This window comes from Pantherophis guttatus, chromosome 3, assembly GCF_059756535.1.
Source record: "Pantherophis guttatus breed Tessera chromosome 3, ASM5975653v1, whole genome shotgun sequence".
Taxonomy (NCBI): Eukaryota; Metazoa; Chordata; class Lepidosauria; order Squamata; family Colubridae; genus Pantherophis; species Pantherophis guttatus.
Window position 1 is genome coordinate 69,392,438 of NC_142065.1, and position 23,996 is coordinate 69,416,433.

General features: G+C 36.3%; 1 protein-coding gene across 2 annotated transcripts in view; it reads left to right on the forward strand.

Moving 5' to 3' along the window:
• Positions 1-23,996, forward strand: part of CACHD1 (cache domain containing 1) — a 129,810-nt gene that overhangs the window by 75,629 nt on the left and 30,185 nt on the right. For both annotated transcript variants that reach the window (XM_060689950.2, XM_060689951.2), the window contains exons 5-16: positions 2,539-2,665; positions 5,057-5,201; positions 6,354-6,570; positions 7,157-7,306; positions 7,511-7,744; positions 12,030-12,179; positions 12,315-12,438; positions 14,283-14,400; positions 15,067-15,235; positions 18,711-18,853; positions 19,663-19,844; positions 21,032-21,142. In XM_060689950.2, coding sequence (XP_060545933.1) covers positions 2,539-2,665; positions 5,057-5,201; positions 6,354-6,570; positions 7,157-7,306; positions 7,511-7,744; positions 12,030-12,179; positions 12,315-12,438; positions 14,283-14,400; positions 15,067-15,235; positions 18,711-18,853; positions 19,663-19,844; positions 21,032-21,142 — 1,870 coding nt within the window. The remainder of the gene's footprint in view (positions 1-2,538; positions 2,666-5,056; positions 5,202-6,353; positions 6,571-7,156; positions 7,307-7,510; positions 7,745-12,029; positions 12,180-12,314; positions 12,439-14,282; positions 14,401-15,066; positions 15,236-18,710; positions 18,854-19,662; positions 19,845-21,031; positions 21,143-23,996) is intronic.

The following is a 23,996-nucleotide window of genomic DNA, read 5'->3' on the forward strand; positions in this document are numbered from 1 at the left end:
AAAGAGAGGTGGTAGGTTTGAGGAGAAAGATTGCTGTACAATAAAAAAGATGAAAGGGAAGAACAATCCCAAACAAATATAAAGATATTAAGATAAAGAATGAATTGTTAAACTTTAAAGAATAAAAGAGAACAAATATGAATAAATAACAATAATTAGAAACACATATACAATGTATTTTCTTTGAACAGAGTATTTGGCCGGTTCACAAATTTAAACAGTGTTTAGTCATTTCAATTAAATTTACAATTTCTATATTTCCTTTTTGCCATATTTATTCCTCATCTATTTTTGTAAAAAACCAATATTACCCTTCATCCTCATCTCTAATCTTAATCAAATTCAATTTTTCCCTTCTATATTATACCGCTTCCCATTGTCATCTATTTTTATATCCATCCTCACATTGGTTAATTATGTAATATTAGTTGTTTAATATAAATTCAACATTTTAATATAAATCAATTATATAACTACCTTTTTTTATATTAATCAATATGAACATGAATATTCCAATTATTTCCATGCAATCCAATTTCTTACAAATCAATTAATTATATTTACCAATAATAATAAACCAAATAATTTCCCCCATATATTCCTTCAAACCACAACTTAACCATTTCTGCTTTCAACACAATATACAATTAATAGTATCTCAATTATTACAATTCCCTAGTTAAATAGAGCTTTTTTCCTTTTGTGTTTTAAAATCTTGAACTCTCCTCTTTTGCCCTAAATTTCCCATTGTTTGCATGTACCTTTTTTGATGAGGAAAAAGAAAAAAACCTAATTTTCCAACGTTGCAGCAACAGCAAAGCCAACAGCCTGCTTTACTTTCAGTTTCGTTTTTCAGCATAGCTAGGGGGAAAAAAATTGCTCCAGCACTCTTTGCAAACAAGCAGCAGAGCCCTGAGCAAAACAGCTGAGAGCAAATCAGCTGAGAGTCGGGAGCCGATCTAATCAAGGGCTAATTAGCCTATGCTGAAGCTCCGCGGGCCAATAAAATTACAAAAAAACACTGAACCATTTGTTGAATTGCTGGCTCGCCCGCCCCTCACCCACCACTATTTATTGACACTAAATAGTGGTGCGGGGGCGGGGGGCGGTGCAAGCCAGCAATTTAACAAACGGCTCGGCCGAACCCCCTAGAACCGGCAGAATCCCACCACTGGCTATAGGGCGGCCCTTTGAAGCCCTGTGGCAAGAATTTAAACAGTTTTTTTTCCTCTAGCCATCAGCTGGGACTCAGGAGGCAGCAATAGATTGGGAGTGGGCAGTGGGTAAGCGAACGGCCGGCGATCCAACAGAGCAGAGAGTGAGGGTGAGTGAAGGCATGGGGGGGGCGAGAGAGGGCTTTGGCAACCCCTGTGAAATGGCCGTTCGACCCCCAAAGGGGTCGCAACCCCCAGGTTGAGAACTGCTGCATTAGGGTCTCAAGCAAAATTGATTCCCGCATTCTTCCTCTGACAACTTATTTTCCAGCCAATACCAACTCTTGAACATTCATTTAGGGCTGCTGGGGAAAAGGCTGCTATCTGTGAAGAGCTCTCCTTAAACCTGCTGATAATTACCACTTGCTTATTAGGTTCCTTACTTTGCCTCTTCTTTCAGCAGCAAGACACCAAGTTGTCTATTGGAAAGGCTGACTATGAAATGATCAGTATCTACATAGCCACAGGGAGGAAAATGTGTAACTGTCAGCATCAAGGGCTGTATGAGCTGCAGAGGTCACCAGCATCTTACTGTTCTTCAACCATTTCTAAAATAGTCTTGACTGGAGAGCTTCCTTGTTCCTTTTTAACTCAACCTGAAATCCATTTCCCTTACAACTCTCTTAGTATTCTAGCAAATTGAATTCCATAATAGCAGCACTGAAATAAGAGCAGGTGATACAACCCCTCTTTGGATGAACATTTTAATTCTAGTTCAATGGCAGGAATGCAAGCCGGTTATTCTCAAATCCTAAAATTTTATTTCCTCAGTCTGAGTGTGTGTGAGAGAGAGAGTGTGTGTTTCGTTCTTTCTCAGAAAGGCTTGTAAAATTCCTATGCTTCACATATTAGCATAGTATTACCTCCCTGTTATTTTAAAATATATGTTCTGTTGTAATGGTATAAAATCTGAGATACAGTATATCAAAAATTTTCCTCCAAGAAAGTCCCTGATATTCTTTATCCCATAGGATAATATGCAGATTTGTTGGTTTATCTCAGTATTGTGTCTTGCAGATTTGGATGTAGTCTCTGGACCATAATATTTGCTGAAAAGAATAACAGTAGGAGCTATTCACCTATTTTAATGAGGGCAACACTATTAAAATATTATTAAACACATGAAAATAAAGTAGGCTTATGGTTAATGGCCATTGGGCTTTCACATACTATAAGTTCCTTATGAAAGTTATCTAGAGGTATCATTTCAGAAAGCCTGGTGCTATACTAAGAACAGTTTTAATCAAATAACATTTAAGATATTTTTTTTCCTGTCCTTATAATACTGTTAATTTCCTTTTCTGTTTTATTATATTTTTAATAGTCCTTGCTGACAATTTGAAATCAAATCCTGGAATCAAATGGCAGTACTTTAGTTCAGAAGAAGGTATTTTTACCGTGTTTCCAGCTCACAAATTCCGATGTAAAGGCAATTATGAACATCGCAGCAGGTATATTTTTGATGAATTCTGTATAAGCATTTTGGAGATAAAAATACTTTTATTAGTAATGTCATTCCAGTAGAGAATTTATATTCCAGGGATGTCAAAATGTCAAATGACAAGATTAGCATGATGAACTCACTCAGAGTGTAGCCTTTCACCATCTTCCAATTTACAAAACATAGATTTTTAAAATTATATCCATTAACATTACAGGTAGCCTTCACTTAACAACACTAATTGGGACTGTAATTTCTTGCCTCTAAGTGAAGCATTCATAAAGTATGACATCATTTGACCATTCCACTTGGCAACTGCAATTCTGGTAATCCCTGATTTAAAGTCAATTAAGTGAGAACAGCAGGGGTTGTTCAATGAGGACCTCATGTGATCATGATTCCTGAGTTTCTGCCAGCATGCCCATTGATTTTGCTTGTGAGAAGATGGCAGCAAAGATCACAAATCATGATCATGTGTCCGTGGGATGCTGCCATCGTCAGAAATCCAGACTAGTTGCTGAGCAACCAGTTACATGACCATGGAAATTGAACAGTGGCTGGAACTTCAAGTACCACGTGTTCAGTGATGTTGGCAAGTTTTGAATGGTCACTGAATTAGTGGCCATTAAACAAAGATCACCAGTAGTCTCTTTTAGCTTTCTCAATCCAGGAGAAAAAAACTCTTAAGCCTAATGCAGCAATACAATTTTACACTTCTTGCATAGTCTTTTAATATGCCAGCAACTATATTAGATTGCATTAATTTATCTGCCTAATTTGGATTCAGTGCATCAGATGACATAGATACATATCAGGGCTATTTTACAATTCTATTTTATGAAAGTGATTATTTGTAAAATATATATATATATATTTCTAATGGGCAAACACTATAATTAGTTGTACTAGTACTAAAGTATTAGTTGTACTAGTTGTACTAGTATTAAAGTGAACACTAAAGGCTGTATTAAGATAATCAGTCTAACTCGTTCCGGTATAGTTGGATTAAAGGCTGAGGTGACGGATTATAGATAGTATCTATATGATACCTACTTACATGGAAGTAAAAGGATAGAATATAATAGGATTCTGAGTAGAAATACGAAGGCCAACATTTGGGAGAAAAATAAATTTTCTTTTTTAAAATAGGCAACATATGATTGTTCTGTATTTGTAAATACACTAATTAGAAATAAACTAAAATGTGAAAAGATCAGTCTCATCACAGGGGATTTCTCACCCAGTTAATAGAATAGAATAGAGTAGAGTAGAGTAGAGTAGAGTAGAGTAGAGTAGAGTAGAGTAGAGTAGAGTGGAATAAGGAATAGTGAAACTTCAGTTTTCATAACTCCTATGAAGATTATAAAATCATAAAAATAAAGAAGTAAAAACTGGAAACTAGTGCTTAGGATTTAAAAAATTAGACTGGTTGGGATTTCATGGTAAAAACACATGCATTTTCACCCTCCCTTTTCCTCCTTGGCTTTTTTCCAAGAAGAATTAATGCATTCTGTACCTCAAGGAAATCATCTTTTGCGATTTCTACAATGCCAATTGTTTCTTCTGTTTTCAGGTTAATTTTTTTGCTTGCATCCCTTGAGCATGCAAAAATGTAGGCATGCTATATTCCTTGAGGTTCCGCAAGATGTAACTTTGCTTCAAATAAAAATTGAAAATTAATAATGGTTTAATTATAAAACATCATACATGCTGTGAAATAACAAAGTGACTATTTACAAAGAATGCTTTAAAAATAATGGCCATACTTTACTCCCAACATTTCCAGTTTTGAGAGTGGAGAACAGGAAACACATTTTTTTAGTTATTTCAAATGTCCAGAGATTTTAGGAGAGGTCCTTGGTGCTTTCTGAGCTTGGTAGTTTTCTTGCAGATGTTTCATTACCCAAAGTAGGTAACATCATCATCACTAGCATTGATATTACCTAGTTTCAGTTAGGAAACATCTACAAGAAAACAACCAAACTCAGAGAGCACCAAGGACTCCTCATTTCAATCCTGAGCTACAGAGATTTTATAACTTAACTTCTGAGTAAAAATAAAAAAAAGGTTTGCACTGTTGGCATGTCAGTTAATTTGCTGTTCAGCTAATTCTAGTCAGAACATTGCCTTCTAATATTTGAATTCCTCACCATTTTTATCTTCTCAAAAATCTGGATATGTCCCTATTATTGTAGCTTTTGGAAATGAGATGTTCTGGAAAACAAGCAAGTCATTGGCTGATCTGCAATTTGCTGAAACCAAAATAAACCTGTAAACATAAGATTAACACACAGCTCATTCAAATAATGCCTTTGGTCAATGCAAGAAATTTCTTGAGTTCGTTCTGCTGTAATTCTGTTAATGAGTGTAAAGCACAGCATCCTGTAACTTCTATTTTTAGGCCTGTCTACGTCTCTACAGTCAGACCTCAGTCTAAGCATGTAGCTGTCATTATAGATCATGGAGCTTCAGTTACAGAAACACAATTGCAGATTGCTAAAGATGCAGCCCAGGTTATTCTGAATTCAATAGATGAACATGATAAGGTGAGTTAACTCAGAATGGTAACTCAGAATTTAGTTTTGAGCCTTCAAGATGTTTGCCTAATTTCTCCCAAAATATTGGGAGAAAGAGCAACTTTGGAAATGGGGTTGGAGTTGGGATGAATCATATATAATTGCCCATAGAAGGCTTTATGAGTGTAAAGTACACAGTCCTCTGCTTGAAAACCCAAATATTCAGAAAGGAGGAGCAGGTATCAAAGATATCTCCATTGCCTTAGGAAGCTATAGGATGGTATTTACCCCAATCTCAGTTTGGCATAAACAATGTCTATCTCTTTATTATCAATGGGAAAGAAAAATAGAAACTAGCAGGTGAGATCAAATAAGGAAAAAGTAAGTAATACATACCACCTGATCTGAAAATCCTTAACTGAAGGGACTTTAGAAGTGGCAAATGATTTGCCTCTTCACTCAACTGTTATCACAGAAGCTTAACATTAATTAATTAATTAAAATTCATTACTTTGCTATGGAAGTGCTCAAAGGCTATTTAGGAACCAGTACTAATGGTTCCTCCCTCACTCTGTTTCTTGAGCTTCAAATATGGCAAGGGAAAAATTGAACAGATTTGGACATAATCTGATAATCTCAGAGGAGAAGAAGACTAAAAAATAAGATGAGACAGCTTTCATCACTTTCATTCTGAATTTTGGAAATGGTATTGGAGGAAACTCTTAGTATGGCATGCGTATTTATAGCCTCTTGCTACATATTCTGGAGAAAAAGGTTGATTTATTTTTTTCATGAGCAAACTTAACTTTCATGATTACTTGAAATAAGATTGTTACTTTGAATTTCATTCAAGGGTCTCATAAAATGTAGGCTCCCCGTTCTTGTTCCCTAAAATAATCTGTTTCCTAAAATAATATGCTATTTGCTCTATGTTTTCATTTCTGAAAGTTGAATGACAGTTTCTAATTATTATTCCAAACATTTAACATAAGAAATAATAGTTTGTTGACAAAGATGTGATTTTTCATAAATTAACTATCCTTAAGTTTTATAGACATACACCTTTAGTTTTGATTCAACAGTTAAATTTTAAAATCAAACAGACTTTCCTATTGTTATTGTAGCACAATGCAAAAGCAGACAACTCTAAACAGGAGGTAATTTTCTTTTATCCTCCTTCAGATTTCTGTGTTAACTGTGGCAGACACAGTAAGAACTTGTTCTTTGGATCAGTGCTACAAGACATTTCTGTCTCCTGCTACCAGTGAGACAAAAAGGAAAATGTCCACCTTTGTTAGCAATATCAAATCGTCTGACAGCCCTACCCAGCATGCAGCAGGCTTTCAGAAAGCATTTCAGTTGATGCGAAATACAAACAATAGCAGTAAACTTCAAGCAAGTAAGTATATTGTTACACAAAATTAATATCTTTGCTCCTGACACCTTTTTCTTCCTTTTTGGATTTGGATTTTTTTTTAACACTGGCAGAAGAGAAGAGATTGTCTTAAATTCTACAAACATTACCTGGAATTTTATTTTATTTTTTAGCTTCATCTATACAACAACACTGAGAATCTTCAAAGTCAAAGTAAATGCATGTGTATATACAAGTAAAATAGAAATGTGATCTTTTTATATCAAAAAGAGAAGATGAGAACATAGTCTGCTTTTCCTCTGGCTTAACTGCCTTATTGAGATCCTAAATCTTAATGCTCTGGCCTAAAAATGGAAAGGAATTGTTAATAAAAAATGTTTCTGTGTAATTTGGTGATGAAATTTGCCCAACATTGGCTTAGTTAGGTTTCTTTTATTGGATGCCAAAACTAGAGACATTAATGGAATAGAAGTTTTGAGTATTTTTAAGACGAGAAATCTAGTAGACTCACTCATTACAAACATAATTTTAACATTGAGAATCTACTATTGCAAATACTTCCTAATATGTTAGATTATATGCACATCAGGTCTCTTCTTATATTTCTTAGACACAGATACAGTCATAATTTACTTATCAGCTGGAATAACATCAAGGGATTCATCTGAAGATAGTAAAAAGACTACTCTTCGTGTCATCAATGAAGAAAATAGTTTGCTTAACAACTCTGTAATGATCCTTACTTATGCTCTCATGAATGGTAAGATGTGTTTGGAATACTAAGCCTTTTTCAGTTGTATATTCAGTATTTTGAATTTCCAGAAGGCATGATTTTTTTTTCATATATGCATTAAGTTACATAATAACTAGTTTATAATTTCCACTGTTCGAATTCCCAGTACTGTTTCATAAACTAGATGCTTTATTTTTTCTCTCTGTTTATGTGCAATGTCTATTTTTGCAGAGGGTGTGACAGGCTTAAAAGAATTAGCCTTTCTTCGAGATCTTGCAGAACAAAACTCAGCAAAGTATGGAGTCCCAGATCGAACAGCTTTTCCTGTAACTAAGGGCAGTATGATGGTCCTGAACCAGCTGAGCAATTTGGAAACAACTGTTGGACGGTTTTATACAAATCTCCCAAACCATATGATTGATGAAGCAGTCTTCAGTTTGCCCTTCTCTGATGAAATGGGAGATGGTAAGAGCTCCCTCCTTTAAAAAAAACAATGAAAAAACACATATAATATCATGAGTTACGAGCATTCATGACGGTACTACAATAAAACAATGTCATATAGGAGGCCTATTGGGGTGATGTGACATGTAAAAGGCATCTGTATTTTGTATTTGTGTCAAAAATGAAATTCTCTGTTTTGATCCATTTCCCCCCAAAACCTAAGCTATCTAACTAGCTGGTGCTGACATGGACATAATTATATTCTCAATGATACTTTTATTGAACGGGACTACATCCATATTTTCCTAGAATTAAAATTAAATTACTTGGGGTGTCTTATTAGATCAAAATAATGAGGTTGTAATAACAGTACTTGAATACCTAAAATTGGAGCTGGGTTTCGCTGTTGGATGATTTTACTCAAAATGTAGCAATGAAATTAAGCCTAGTGCTGAGTTTGTATTCCTCTGGATTCTTCATTGATGTATTTTAATATGGTGCTTAGAGGCTTATCTAAACTTTTAATATTAGAGGTTATCAGTTACAACCTAAAAATAACCACTTTGGTTCTTAATCAGTGTTAAATCTATTGGGCAGTTCAAATCAGATGGTGTTCAGCCTGGAAAGAAGTTCAGCTCCCCAAATTGTATAAGAAACATTTTTCTTGTGGTAAACATATTATGAGGCTCAGATTCCTACAAGTTTCTGATTAATTGACAATGGGTGGGAACATCTTTTACGAACATTTAACTGACACGTAAAACTACCCCCATTTTTTTAAAAAAAGTAAGCTTATCATTATTCTGAGTCACACTTTTATCACTTCTAGCACAGACTACTATAACTTTAATGACACCATGAGGATAGCTTAAAGTCAAACTACATGCTCCATTAAATTTGTAGTATGTAGCTCTATATAGTCATGCATTATTCAAAAGTAAGTGAGGAATGCTCCCGATCCAGATCAAGAATATATAGCACACAAGATAAGAAAATTAAATCATTTCTGCTTCCATCATTGCCTCTTTACTTTTAATAGTTAATAGAATGTAGGAACATGCCCAGTCTATTCATCAGCAATATTATGTCTTTTAATGTACTTCATAGTTTGGACCTTAGATAAATGTGATCCCTTTTTTATGTGTCATTGTTAAAGTGAAAATGACAAGAGAGGAAAGCCTATATCTTAGTTTTATCAAAGATGTACAATACTCAGTGTAATGATAGTGAGATTGCTTCAGCTTTATAATGCTTTGGTAAGACCACACTTGGAATGCTGCATCCAGTTTTGGTCGCCATGATGTAAAAAAGATGTTGAGATTCTAGAAAGAGTGCAGAGAAGACCAACAAAGATGATTAGGGAACTGGAGGCTAAAATATATAAAGAACCTTTGCAGTAATTGGGTATGTCTAGTTTAATGAAAAGAAGGACTAGGGATGACATGATAGCAGTGTTCCAATATCTCAGGGGTTGCCACAAAAAAGAGGCAGTCAAGCTATTCTCCAAAGCACCTGAGGGCAGGACAAGAAGCAATGGACGGAAACTAATCAAGGAGAGAAGCAATCTAGAACTAAGAGAACAATTGATCAGTGGAACACTTGCCTCTAGAAGTTGTGAATGCTCCAACACTAGAAATTTTTAAGAAGAGATTGGACAACTATTTGTCTGAAATGATATTGGGTTTCCTGTCTGAGCAGGGGATTGGACTAAAAGACCTCCAAGGTCCCTTCCAAATTTGTTATTCTATTCTATTTATAACTTAAAGAAAAAGTGTAAAACATCTCTTTCTAGAATGCTAAATATTTCTGGAGCTGTTGATGTTTTTGTATTGATTTTTCATGGCTGAAGTTTTTATACTGTTCGAAAGCATCTTGAAACTTTGGAAATGCAGAATACATAACTTTTAAATTGCAAGGCTTAACTTTCAAAGGCTGTATGTCTGTATTTTTCAAACTTTTTGCACTCATGGATCCCTGGGTAAGCCTTCAGAAAATGCAGGAATCTCCCTGTTAAACCTGGATGCCATTCAAAGTGCTGATTGTCATCCTTAAAGCTCTTCCTGGCTTGGGGCTTGGATACTTATGAGATTGGCTTCTCCAGACTGAAACTGACCACCCAGTGAGATCAGGAAGAGGAGGCTTGCTAAGGGTCCTTTCTTTCAAGGAATAGCCTGAGGGTGAGCCATCTTGTTTGTCCTTTGGAACAGCTTACTTCCAGATAGCCAGATCTCTTCTGCTTTATTGGGTTTACAAACAGCTGTAAAGTCTTAAGTCTTTTTGAAGATGCTTCAGGATCTGGTGATTTAGTCTCTCTCCACAAGATGGCACTGTCATGGGTTGTGGAGTGTTACTTGTTGGAGTTTTTTTTATTTGTAGTTTAAGGCTACCTTTGTAGTTGTGGCATTCTGCAAGCCACTTAGAGCCTATGAGAATTTAGTTTTTTTTGTTTAATTTGATTTATATGCCACCCTTCTCCGTTAAGCAATAGCCTTCATACTTTTGTATATTTATACAAAATCAGCTTATTGCCCCCACAAACTGGGTCCTCAATTTACCTACCTTAGAAAGGATGGAAGGCTGAGTCAACCTTGAGCCTGGTGAGATTCGAACTTACAGTAATTGCAGACAGCTGGTGTTAATCAGTGGCATTGAAGCTTTGGTAAATAAAGAAACAAAGACCCTTTCCCTATACTTTCAAATTTAAGAACATGAGACTGTATGAATAAGATAATTACAGTTGCATTCCATAATTTTATTCTGACATTTAAGACATTTTAAATCTTTTAAAAAATCCGTTTGAGTTATTTTATGTATGTACCACGTGGAAAAATAGACCTGTATTAATGATAGCTCCTCACACAAACTGGCTGGTGGTTCTATAATGTCCTTAGATTGAAATCCTTGAATAATAAGTCTTACCACTTATTATTCCAGTGGCAGAGGTCTACAGAGAGAGCTATCTTTTGAGAGAGTATAAGTTGTATGACATTGCCCTGGAGCAGGGATGTCAAACTCACGTCGTCATGGCGGCATCACGTGACGTATTGGGACTTCCCCCCCTTCACTAAATCAGGTGTGGGCGTGGCCAGCACATGATGCATCCGGCCCACAGTTTGACAACCCTGCCCTGGAAGAACTGTGTGACATTAGTCGAGCTTAGTGGCAGTAAACATTGGGAATGAGAGACTGAGGTGGCAAAAGTCTTTGCTGTGGACATAGGGAGAAAGAGACTGAGTTAGCAAGCAGGGTCTAGTTGGGAAATACAGATAGTTGTGTGGTGGACAGCATGGACCTCTACTACTCGCCCCCAATAATGCTAACTCTTGGCTGTTTTCAAATTCCACTGGAGTCACTGGCCATGATTTTTCTCAACTTACTGTAAATCTTACTGTGAAATGAATTATGTCCATCCATTTTAATTGTTTGAAAATACTGTTTAATTCCTTTCATCCCTTTCTGCTTAGAGATGTTAAACTTTTATTTTAATGATGTTGATACTTGTAATTATGTGATGACGGAGCGGATTGAATCAGATTGGCCCATGACATGGCCTCATCTCTCCAGGTCCACCATCTCAATTGGCGTTTTAAATTAAATTGATAAAGTAAAATGATTAAAGAAATTATTTTAGAAATAAGTTACAGTATTTAGGCTGTAAACTTACACATACGTTTTTAAGGGCTACTTCTAATGGCCAAGTTCACATATTCAGTCCGACACAGAATGACAGAATGTCAAAACAGATACTATAATGGAGATACTGCTGATTTCCTGGCTGCAACAAATGAAGTAAAAAAAAATTTTTGCAACTTCTTGCAAAATACTCGCAACTTAGTTATACTAAGTGTTCTTTTACTCCAGGGGTCCTCAAATTTGGCAGCTTTAAGACTTGTGGACTTCAACTCCCAGAATTCTCCAGCCAGCTATGCTGGCTGGAGAATTCTGGGAGTTGAAGTCCACAAGTCTTAAAGCTGCCAAGTTTGAAGACCTCTGTTTTACTGAAATATGATGTGATACAATAAATACATATTCAGTCCTGTCAGCCCTTGAAGCAGCCAAAAAGTTTGTTGTTGAAAGTTGGGCACCCCTCATTGCAAGTCCCAAACAAGAATGACAAATAGTGCTACCTTGGTGGATTGTTAATAAATGTTAATGAAAAGCATTGGTGAATTTCCTCAGCCATTAAAGCTGAAAGCCTACAGTATATACAGTTATTGTGAAAGTCCTGTTGAATCATGAGCTGGTTGTTCTCAGATGCTCCAGATTTCCTATTGCTAATTATTGGTGTTTGTGTATTTTTAAACAGGTCTGATAATGACTGTCAGCAAACCATGTTACTTTGGAAATCTGTTGTTAGGAATTGTTGGAGTGGATGTTAATCTAGCCTATATTTTGGAAGATGTAACCTATTACCAAGATTCTTTGGCTTCCTACACATTTCTGATTGATGATAAAGGTAATAATTGTATGGGAAGATAATACAATTTCATTGTTGGAGTAACTATTTAATTTGATATTTACCATCCTTCCAATATCACATCAATATAATGTGTTTGCAAAACTGCATGTTTTTTTGTTTTTTTATTTTTAGGGTATACGCTTATGCACCCCTCTCTTACCAGACCCTACTTGCTTTCTGAACCACCGCTTCACACAGATATAATACATTATGAGAATATTCCAAAATTTGAACTGGTTCGACAGAATATCCTCAGGTAAGATTTTGAATTGAGCTTCATATAAGCTTATATAATTATATAATATATAATTATAAACTGCAGAAAAAACAATTACTACCAACCTGCTTTCCATTGAGGATCTGTATACTGCACGAGTCAAAAAGAGGGCTGTGAAAATATTTACAGACCCGTCGCATCCTGGACATAAACTGTTTCAACTCCTACCCTCAAAACGACACTATAGAGCACTGCACACCAGAATAACTAGACACAAGAACAGTTTTTTCCCAAACGCCATCACTCTGCTAAACAAATAATTCCCTCAACACTGTCAAACTAATTACTAAGTCTGCATTACTATTAATCTTCTCATCGTTCCTATCACCCATCTCCCATTTATGACAGTATGACTGTAACCTTGTTGCTGGTATCTTTAAGATTTATATTGACTGTTTCCCTAACACTGTCCTTAAGTGTTGTACCTTATGATTCTTGACGAATGTATCTTTTCTTTTATGTACACCGAGAGCATATGCACCAAGACAAATTCCTTGTGTGTCCAATCACACTTGGCCAATAAAGAATTCTATTCTATTGTATTCTTAGTGTATGCTTGAGAGCCATTTTGGTATAGTGGTGAAGGTATCAGACTAGAAACCAGAAGACTCTGAATTCTAATCCCGCTTTAGGCACAAGAACCAGCTTGGGCTAGTCACTTCCTCTAAATCAGGGCTGTCAAACTCCCGGCCCATGGGCCAGATGCTTCGTGCACTGGCCATGCCCATGCCCATTTTAGCGAAGAGGGAAAAGTCCGATACATCATGTGATGATGCCGTGAGTTTGACACCCCTGCTCTAAATGCTAGACAGATTAGGATCCTTAATACCTTATGTGATAAGTAAGTCATCATTTCTGTTGTTGCTGCTGTATAGCTTCTTGCATGATTGGCTTTATCTTCTGCTTCAGACACACAGAATAGAGCTACCATGGAAAAGATTGGTTATAAAAGCAAAGAGCAAGAAAATCAAGATATTTCAACTGCATAGTCCTGGCCTATATTATGGAGTCTTGTAAATTTTGGTCTTCTGTTATTTCTTAATAAGGCTCCTGCTCTTCCCTCCATCTCTGCTGAAAAAAAGACATCAGGACACCATCTGTCTCAGTTGTGTATTGCAGATTGTGGCTGCAAGTGTCTTTTCTGGCACTTGAAGCCTGGAGAAGGCAAGAACAATAAACTTCAATATTCTTTTGAGTGTAGTGAGGACACTACGCTCCTGCCTTGCATGTTAAGTAACACATGCAAACGAGCATTGCGATTGGTGGAAGAGAGGGGGAGGATTCCATTGCATCCAGCAGAGAGATGGTGGACTCTTACAAAATGGATAGCTTTCTCTGCCAGCCCCAATTGCTGGCTCTAACTTTTGTGGACCTACTTTCCAGACTCCTCCAGTTCCTTTAGTGTGAATGGAGCTTGGCTAGTGAAATACATGAAGAAGTGAGTTTGATTCTTGAGTCTTCCTTTCCCTTGAAGGAGTTAGTTATCTACCAGATATGGGTCAGTTTTATAATTTCCTATGTGTACAACTAAGCAACCAACTTATTTAACATTTCTCGTCCAACCAGTGCCTTTGGTGGTTTCATTCCCTGTATATTGGCTCTGAAATTTTTCATCTGCAACCAATTCATTTGATCAGAACCAGCATTTTGGCTTTGAGTATGAAGAGTAAATAGAACATAGCAAAGCAGTCTATTTCTATTTTAATTAAAAATAAATTGCATGCAGCCCTTCCCTGAGTGATCTCACTTTAAAGTAAAAAAACCAGTACTGAGTTGGTTTCCCATTTTGAGTAGCTGATGGATCTTATTTGTTGCCAATTTAGCCTCCCCCTCGGCAGTCAACTTATTACAGTCCCCGTGAATTCGTCACTGTCTTGGCATGTCAACAAATTGCGTGAAATTGGGAAAGATGCCTACAATGTGAGTTATGCCTGGAAAATGGTAAGTGACGCTTGAAGATATGATAATATATTGATGCTGAAGGCATTTTTTAATTGCAGCAAAACAGGCATTCTTTTTCTTAGATTTCCAAGCAATAGGAGTCTTATTACATGCCTCCAGGCTAGTCAGAATCAAGATTTAAGTCTAGTGTTTGCTGTGGCTGAGAGTTGTATCTTGGTAAATACTTAAGAACTATGCCACATAAATCTAAAAAAATTAAACTTCATGTCTGTTTATGACTGCTATGTCACTCAATCTTCAGAAATTAAAAGGATGCATTCCTGTTAAGAAAGGTTGCTGCAAGGATTGATCATGTTAATTTTGAATATTTAAATTGATTCTCAGATAAAAGGATGTTAAGCCTATGTTGGTCATGATTTGATAGTCAACATATATGGGAATCTTTATAAATCTAATAGGATGAATTAATTTGGAGAATTGATCCAGAATATTAGGTAACTGACACTGTTATAAATAAATTGGAAAAATCACAAATCTCAAAGAACCCAAGAGAAAGGAATGTTTAAAGAAAGTGCCAATATTTAAAAATGTAGACCAGAAATGTTTACTTACTGTACATTAAAACATTTATAAATCTTTTCAGTTTTGCTTCTTAATTTGAAATGGAATGCATTCCTTATTAAATCATGCTTACTTATATTTTAGGTTCAAGACACATCTTTCATTTTGTGTATAGTTGTAATACAACCAGAAATACCTGTTAGACAACTTAAAAACCTCAACACTGTACCCAGTAGTAAACTCCTTTATCATCGTCTGGATCTCTTGGGCCAGCCCAATGCTTGTCTGCATTTCAAACAACTGGCAACCTTAGGTAAAGTATTTCTTTTCCAAAAATCTGTCCCACCCTTTCTTATGAAAGTTCAACTAGCTCTGATAAGTTATCAGAATCCCTGTTTATCCATTTTTGAAATTCTTTCAGGTAGGATTTCAATCATTTCAGGATAACAATTATTCTAGGATCAAACTGTCTTTTAGGTTACTTCCAGATAGTTTTTAAAAGTATGAACTACATACTTTTAAGAGGCTTAAAGAAATGAAATATAGCATCATCATAATGCTAGATTTTCCTGAATTGAAGTCATGTTACCTACATTCAATACTACCCTTGATCTTAACCCAAAAAGTGTCATTTTAGCCTCTCTTTTAACTGTAAAAACCATTTTTTCCTTATGTTTCTTTGGTACTTGTGCAATATAATAAGCATCTTCTTGTCTTTTAATCAAAGCTTGGACATTAATCCTGGGATTTCCCCCCCCCCCATATAATCCTGTAGATTAGGCTAACTATTAAAACATATTAAAGAAAGTATCCATCCAAGTATCTTAGTTAATACAGGGGATAGGAAACCATCTATGAGCTATGAGCTTGTGTCACATAGTTTTGAAGAAATTTCCAGCTAATACTAAGCCAGTAACCTCCTTGAATGTCTGTCCCCAGATATCAGTAGATTGTAGCACCCATCATTTCTGATATTCACTGGTTTAGGTTGGTGGGAGTTATAATTCAACAACTTTTTGGGATCACACATTGAAAGTATTAGTTTATGTATTAGGATAGAATTGTTACCAATTGTGGGAACCCAGTAGAAAATTTATGGAGAGAATGTAAAGAGAAATTGTCAAAAATGTAATTCAATTTGGTTGGGAGAGGTTCCATAATTTTATTCAGACAAATGCAGAAACTGCATTGCTAAACTTCCTAGCTGGCTCTAAGTTTACAGAGTTTAGGAGCCAGAGAATTAGGTTCTGGGAGATGTCAAGATGAAAGCCTATAGAAAAGTTATTTTTTTCCCCATCAGCAAGAAATGAAAATAAACAGATAAGATTTTAATCATGCACATTTTACCTTGATACATATTTTCTTCTAATCCCACGATTTGACTAATAGACTTCATGCCTTTGTTTTCAGGAAGATTGCCTTACTCTGGCATATAATTAAATGTTCTTAATGGATAATTGAGTAACAGGAAGAATCATATCATTCTTTTGTATGTAGAAGACCTTAGGTTCAGTCCTTGGCATCTTCAGAGAGGATTAGAAAAAGCTTGAAACATTAGGGAACTACTGGCAGCCAGTATCAACAACACTAAGCCAGAATGTCAAAAGGTCTAATTCAATATAAAGTTTGTGTTCCTTTCAGTCACTCTATTTTAGTGAATTCTAGCAACTGTTGGCCAAATGGACCTGGCTGCAAATTAGTTAAATGTACAAGTGAAATGAAGTGTCTTGGGATTGTCTATTTCTTTGCTTTTAAAAAGTTTGAAATAAATATATCCTGGAAATAGACAGCTGCATAACTTACCTTCCAGAAAACAGAACGTGTTAAGTATGAGTAGTGTTGTTACACTATTTCAAAGCTGAGCTTGATTCTCCTGGCTGTCAAATAAATCATTAGCAATAACATGAAAACATTGAAGTTCATGCCAGTCATGGTGTATCCTAGTAATTTTGGAATTATGCAGATTTTATTCCTAGCTATAAATATTTAATACTGTCAATCTTTGTAAAAAGAAGCTAGAACTCTGGAGAGAATAGACTTTGAAATATTTTTAATTGGCAAGTTCAGAGATATTAAAAACTGTTTAAAACTTTTGAATTCAGTGAAGCATTGTCTTTTTTTTTTTTTTAAGAAATCAGAATAAATTTATACAGTGAAACCAGGCACATTCACTTTAGAAGTTTGCTCCAGGTCATGCTGTAACAGGAAATTTAAAGTTAGAGAAATAATAAGTTGTTTTTGAAACAAAAGATTTTTCATCATTTTATTCCTCAATAAAGACATTATCAATCTCTTTCCTATTATCCCCTTAAATGTGCATTGTTTGAAAATTATTTACAAAAAATGGATTATTGTATAGTAATAATTATTGCTATTCATTTAAAGAGCTGAGAAAAATTAATAAACAATATGAAGGTGAGGAAAAAAAGATTCCCAGCTTATTTACCCATATAACATGTTATATTAATACAGATAGTCCTCGACTTACTACCACAATTTCTATTGCTAAGCAAGACAGTTTTTAAGTGAGTTTTGCCCGAGTTTACGATCTTTCTGGACATATAGTTGTTAAATGAATCACTGCAGTTGATAAATTAGTAACCCGGTTGTTAAGTGAATCTGGCTTCCCCAGACTTGGCTTGTCAGAAGGTTGCAAAAAGCAAAGGTGATAAATATGAACCAGTTGCCAAGCATCTGAATTTTGATCACATGGTCATAGGGATGCTGCAAAAGTCATAACTTTGAAAAATGGTCCAAAGCCACATTTGTCACCACCGTTGTAACTTTGAACGGTCACTAAACAAACTGTTATAAGTCAAGGACTACCTGTACAGTGTGTTCACCAATACTTTCCTACTTGGTGGCTTCCAGATGCTGGCTGAGAATTATGAGAGCAAAATCTGGATATCGCTAGATTGGTGAAAGTTGATGCATACACTTAAAAATCCTAGTGCCTCCAGACTACTATTTCTGTTGTTTTTAGCTGATCAGCACTGACTTTGTCTGCATTAGTGGGCAATTAAGAGACTTGCGGGCATCTTCAATATACCAGAAGTAACATTCTACATTGTAGATCCAAGCTTATTCCGGACCATCCAGTTTGCTTTTGACAGCTGTTTTTGCACAACTGGCTACTTTGTCATTATTTACTATTAGGTGGGCTGATTGTAGAAGGGACCTAAAATAACCTGATCTATGTATATTAATCCCACCTCAACAAGTGGTAGCATCTGATTGAATGTTTCTTTGAACACATTTTCATTGTGTGCTAAGCGTGGTGAATCATTATTTGAGTGGGATACCTCTTGGAGATCGAAACTAATATTCCAGAAGAAGTCAAAGGCAATTTTCACACTTTCACCAAGAAAATTGAATGGGCATGCTCACTAGATCAGCAGGAGTTGAAATTGAATTGAAGGGACTTCACATTCACATTATTGCAGCCTAGCTAGCTTCTACCATTTCCACTCATCCACCCAAATTACTTCATTTTCCTATAATATCCTGAAGTATGATGGATGTTCCTTCTGTTTCAATATTCTTGTTGTATAGAAATGATAGGGAATTAAGAGAATGTTAAGTAGTACAGTTTCATTACAACAGTGCACCCTGGTGGTAACAAGCACAATAGTACTTCATTTGAAGTCCCCCCCCCCCTTAAATTACACATGCTCATACACTACAGTTCAGGTAAGGATGGGTGGGTCCAGCTAGGTAATGGATTTTCTACAGCTGGATACTAGGGGACATTTTGTGACTTAAACCATTTATCTGTGCTGTCTTTCCAGAAAGCCCTACAGTGATGTTGTCTGCTGGTGGTTTTTCGTCTCCATATGAACATCTAAGCCAGCCTGAGACCAAGAGGATGGTGGAACATTATACAGCATATCTGAGTGACAACACCCGCCTCATTGCCAACCCTGGGCTGAAAGTATGATTTTTGTGTCCATTTTACCTTCCATACTTTTTATGATGTCCTTGGCGATGTTGTTTTGATTTGTTGAAACTCTTTGATGTGAGATTTGAAAGGAGAAGCTGGGTTTTGAAGACCTCTGATGAATATTTGGCTAGGTTTTTGGATTTTTGTTTGATCGGATAACTGATTTTTATGGTTCTTTGGGTTGCACCGTTTTTTAATTCTTTGTTCTGTGTTCTTTTAAAATTAATTTTTGACCTCAGGTAAACTTCATTCTTGGGAACATGAAAAATGTAGCACATTTAAAGTTGGAATATTTCTTGCCTGAAGTAGAAAGAACAATATTCACGAAGGCAGTTTTTAAAAAGAATCTAAGCCAGCTGTATTCTAAAATGGATTTCCAAAATAATAATTTAAGATCATATCCCCAAATTGTTACCTAAGTAAAACAGACAGCAGTTTTTGATAGCAGAAAAAAAAGTTTTGTTAGATAGCAGTGTGAACAATATGAAAATCAGGTCAATGCTACAAACCTGGAAAAAACCAAATGCTCTTCATTTTGATAGTGTAGAAAATTAAAAGTACAATAAGGATTTAGATTCAAAGTAAAACATTAAGTATTGTGAATACTGCCAACAGTATTTCATTAGTGTTAGGATTTACTTTAAAAAAAAATTGCTAGATCCATCTGGTGAGAGAAGATTTTAAAGTAGTAATTGGGTTTAGATTATCTCCGATGAATCTGTAAGAAACTCTGCAAGCAGCTTATTATCTTTTCAGTCAAGTTTTAAAGGAACCCTGCTAGCTCTGTCTTTGTTTTGCAGTTCTCTGTCAGAAATGAAGTAATGGCTACCAGTCACGTCACAGATGAATGGATGACACAAATGGAAATGAGTAGCTTGAACAGTTACATTGTCCGCCGTTACATAGCAACGCCCAATGGGGTGCTCAGAATTTATCCTGGTTCCCTCATGGACAAAGCATTTGATCCCACTAGGAGACAATGGTGAGTTTTAGGATCCCATTATGAAAGGTTTAAGAAAACCATTCAGGCTAATAATATTGAATGAGAGTGAATATTCCATGATGGATTTATAGGGAAACCCCTGGCGGATGAAATATCTTCAAGTGTAATAATATAGTTTCTGTTAATGTATTAAATTTTGGTCAGCTGTTTGCGTTTTAGCAGGTAAATTATTATTATTTTTTTGCCCTTCAGTGGAACAGCAAATAAACACGGATACTAAAATCTGCTATTTACAAAATGCATTAGCACTTATCTTCTGGGGTTCTCTTTATGAATTTCAGATCCTCATGGCATTGTTGCTTCTCACATTGTTTTTGAGGAGTTGTTCTCCTGTACTATTTCCTATGCTGTAATCCCATTTTAAGTAGTCTATTAATTATGCACACGCTTGGCTTAAGAAAATGTTTTGTATACACTGTAAATGAGATAATAACCATGAGGAAATTCCTAAATGTATCCCACTCCACATGCTCTCTGAGAACTAAGCCATTTTGCTAATCAAAGCAGAAGCCAATGAATTTAACCAAATGCAGAATGCCTGTCCCTAGCTTCTCATGCTGTCAGTCCTTTCTGCCAATCCTGTCAATCTATCTCTTCCTTGTTTTTAATCCTCTGGAATAGCAAAGTATAGGAGAATTGAAAAAAAACCAATTTCTTTACCCCTCTTTTCCTTAGAGTTCAGATATTTATACATATTTAATTATAAGCTACAAACACTGTTTAAATTAGAAAAATTCAGAAGGGTCTGAGTAGAAGGGTTGCCCCAACACTAGCAATAAATTGATATCTTTGATACTTCCAGAGATGATTCTCGAAACAGGAAAAATGAAATTCATATTTTCAGTACAACTGTTCATTAGGACATTCAGTTCTCTGAAATAAGCCTCACCAATTTATGTCTGTCATCTTTTAATAATTATTGATTCATCCTAATATTGACATTTATTATTGAATATTAATCCTAAAAATATTTGGCCTTTAAAAAAACATGCAGTATGGGATACAGTTTTGATAGATAACTTCGACTGATTTTAAACATTGCCTGTGTTTCTAGGGTTTTATGTATTTTTCCATATTTCAGAGGTCGAGTTTGCATATTACAATGTTCTTTTTGTCATGTGAAATTATTCTGTTACATCAAAATTGATGATTTTGTTTTCTGATAGGTACCTCCATGCAGTGGCTAATCCAGGATTAATTACTTTAACTGGGCCATATTTAGATGTTGGCGGAGCGGGCTATGTGGTTACCATCAGTCATACTGTCCATTCCTCAAGGTAATGTTTGTATTTAGCAGTGATGACCATATCTTGATCTCCAAATAAATTAGCCCACTAATTTATGGAAAGATAAACTAAATCAGCATTTCACCCCCATCTTTGGTGGGGCAGCAAAAAGATTGGGAGTCCTGAATTTATGAATTACAAAACAGTCTCTTTCACATTATCCATTGACCAGAAGGCAAAGTAGTGATATTGGGCCAATTGCCTCCTCTCTCTCTCGCTGATCTGAAATAATGTTCTTTATCATCTCAGCTAATCTCTAGCATTTTTCTCCTGGCCATGTACTGCCAAAAAAAGCTTTCTTTTTTATTTTGTAAGGCTGCCTTTAGATTCCTGGGAACTGTAGTGCTAACACTTCTGGAGTGGAGTAAGTACTAGTGGGGTGGTATATGATATCTTCAGAAAATACAGCATGCAGTTGTAGCCCTCCAAATCTTTCAGACTACATCAGTAGTCTCTGATCTTTGAGTGTGAAAGCTGAGAGCCATGGGGTTTGCAGCCCTAAATTTCTGGATGTTAGATTGGCTGGTTGGACCTGTTTCAGTGTACCACCTTGAACTTCTTTTGGATAAGTAAGTTTACTAACATGTTTAACTACAGTTGGCTCTTGTGGAAGGAATGGAACTTTGTATATATCTGATGTGATTGCTAGTGAAGAGGAATTTGGAATGCTTAAGCAAATTTCAGGTTAGAGGGAAGAAGCTTTTGTCTGCATGTGAATAAAAAAAAAAGTCTGCATCTGGGCTTTGCATGCAAAAGGGAGGAAAATCTCCTGCAATTCCATGCCAAAATAAGGTCCTTGAACCAGAGGGCTTCAAAGGGAGGATTGCTGTTGCCCTTAATGATTTCTTGTGAAACTGTGATCCATCTGCAAATATATTGTGGAGAAAACTTCAGCATTGTACATGTATATCCCTTCACCAGAATTGTTTATGTACTATAATAGTAGCAGATGACTGAAGGAGGATTTTTTTTCCCCCTTCTGCACATTGTTGTAAATACATGCAAGTACAGGCTTTTGAAGACAGTCTTTTATGGCCGTTTCATGTCTCAGTTGCTAAGGCAACAATATGCAATCTTGAGCTATGGAGTAAAATATGGGTATCAGCAGACCTCCACGTCTGGGCAAGATATTATCATTTATACACAGCTGCTGTTCCTACTTCTGCATCTTTTAAGCTTCAATACACAGAACACATACCCCAGTATCTTTTATAAGGGCCTGGGCCTCCAGGTTCAGTTGTTGGGTTTCTGTATGGCTAAGGCTTTTTTAGACAGTCATGATGTGCCGAGTTTAGTAGCTGGGTAGTAGGCAGCCTTACTCATGATAATACAAGAATGTTACATGGGAATAATCACATCCGGGGGGTGGCAAGATGTAAGGGTATGTGGGAATGACCTTGGGAGTCGAGAAACATCTGAAGCCAGGGGAACCAAGCAACAGCTTAGACCACAGCAGGAATGTGGGCATGACAAACATCTCAAGATATCCCTGGTTTCTTTCACTGTAACAGCTATAGGGCAGAAATGTATTTTCAGATTTACAAGATTCTGTTAATGTAAGGTTACAATAAAGTTAGTTCATCTGGGCATACTCCTTGTCTGGATTATCTTGCAAACCCAACATATGCTGAAAAAACCTGGTTTGTTAGATAGAGTTGAAACTGGATGATTCCTACGAAGCCTTCTACACAAGGCGTTTATGGTAATCACCACGGATATTGTACCACTGAGTTCCTGTGATACCTTTCTGGGGCATCTTCTCTGATAATACTAGCAGTGCTGGAAATTGAGCCAATTTGGAGGTGGGTCTCATAGATAAGGCCTCACCACTCCTGCCACTGTATGAATTCCATAGCTTGCCTGGGCAATTTTATATGAGGCCACATCTTAGTCTTCTGATTAATTTCTATTCAATTTCATGGTATGAAAAAAAACCCTCATAGTTTGAATTCCTAGCACTGTCACAGATTTTACTTGAAATTTATATGCAGGAAGAATTACATTTAGTGAGCAAGCAGCTTGTTCTATGTAACAGCCACTCAGATTTCTTGCCAAGCAGTCAGACAAATGCATATTAAATGCGTTGAAAATGGAGGCTAGCAATTTAATTTTCTGTTAGGGAATGTTCGTTACTTAGGGACCACCATAGCTCAGGGGATGGGAAATTGATTGATGATGGTTTTTGTATTATCCTTTTAGTTGCTGGAGGGAACATGGTTTGGCTCAAAGTATCCCATGCCATCCTGAAATTGGTGGGAATGAAGATAATCATATGGCTGGCTTCAAAATGCTTAGGAGGGATTGGGGAATGAAAACGATGCCATGTAAAAATGGCCTTAGGGAAGTGTTTCTCCCACTGCAGAGAATTTATTCACTTATCCAGCATATTTCTATGCCTCTGTTTAGTTTTTAGTTTTTATTATATTTGTATACCGCCCTTTTCCCGAAGGACTCAGGGCAGTGAACAGCCATAATAAAACAACATACAGGACAAAATTTTAAAAACATATTAAAACAATTCAATTTTTGACCAAAATTAAAACTTCCAATTAAAACCATTTTAAACCACTTTTAAAACCCAATTTAAAATCATTTATCCCGTCAGACCGGCTTGCTGAAATAATAGGGTCTTCAGAGCTCGACAGAAGGTGCTGAGGTCGGGGGTCCTTCGTATGTCCGGGGGCAATTCATTCCATAGGGCAGGAGCCCCCACAGAGAAGGCTCTCCCCCTGGGGGTCGCCAGTCGACATTGTTTGGCCGATGGCACCCTGAGGAGGCCCTCTCTGTGGGAGCGTGTTGGTCGGTGGGAGGAAGACGCTGGCAGAATGCGGTCCTGTAGGTAACC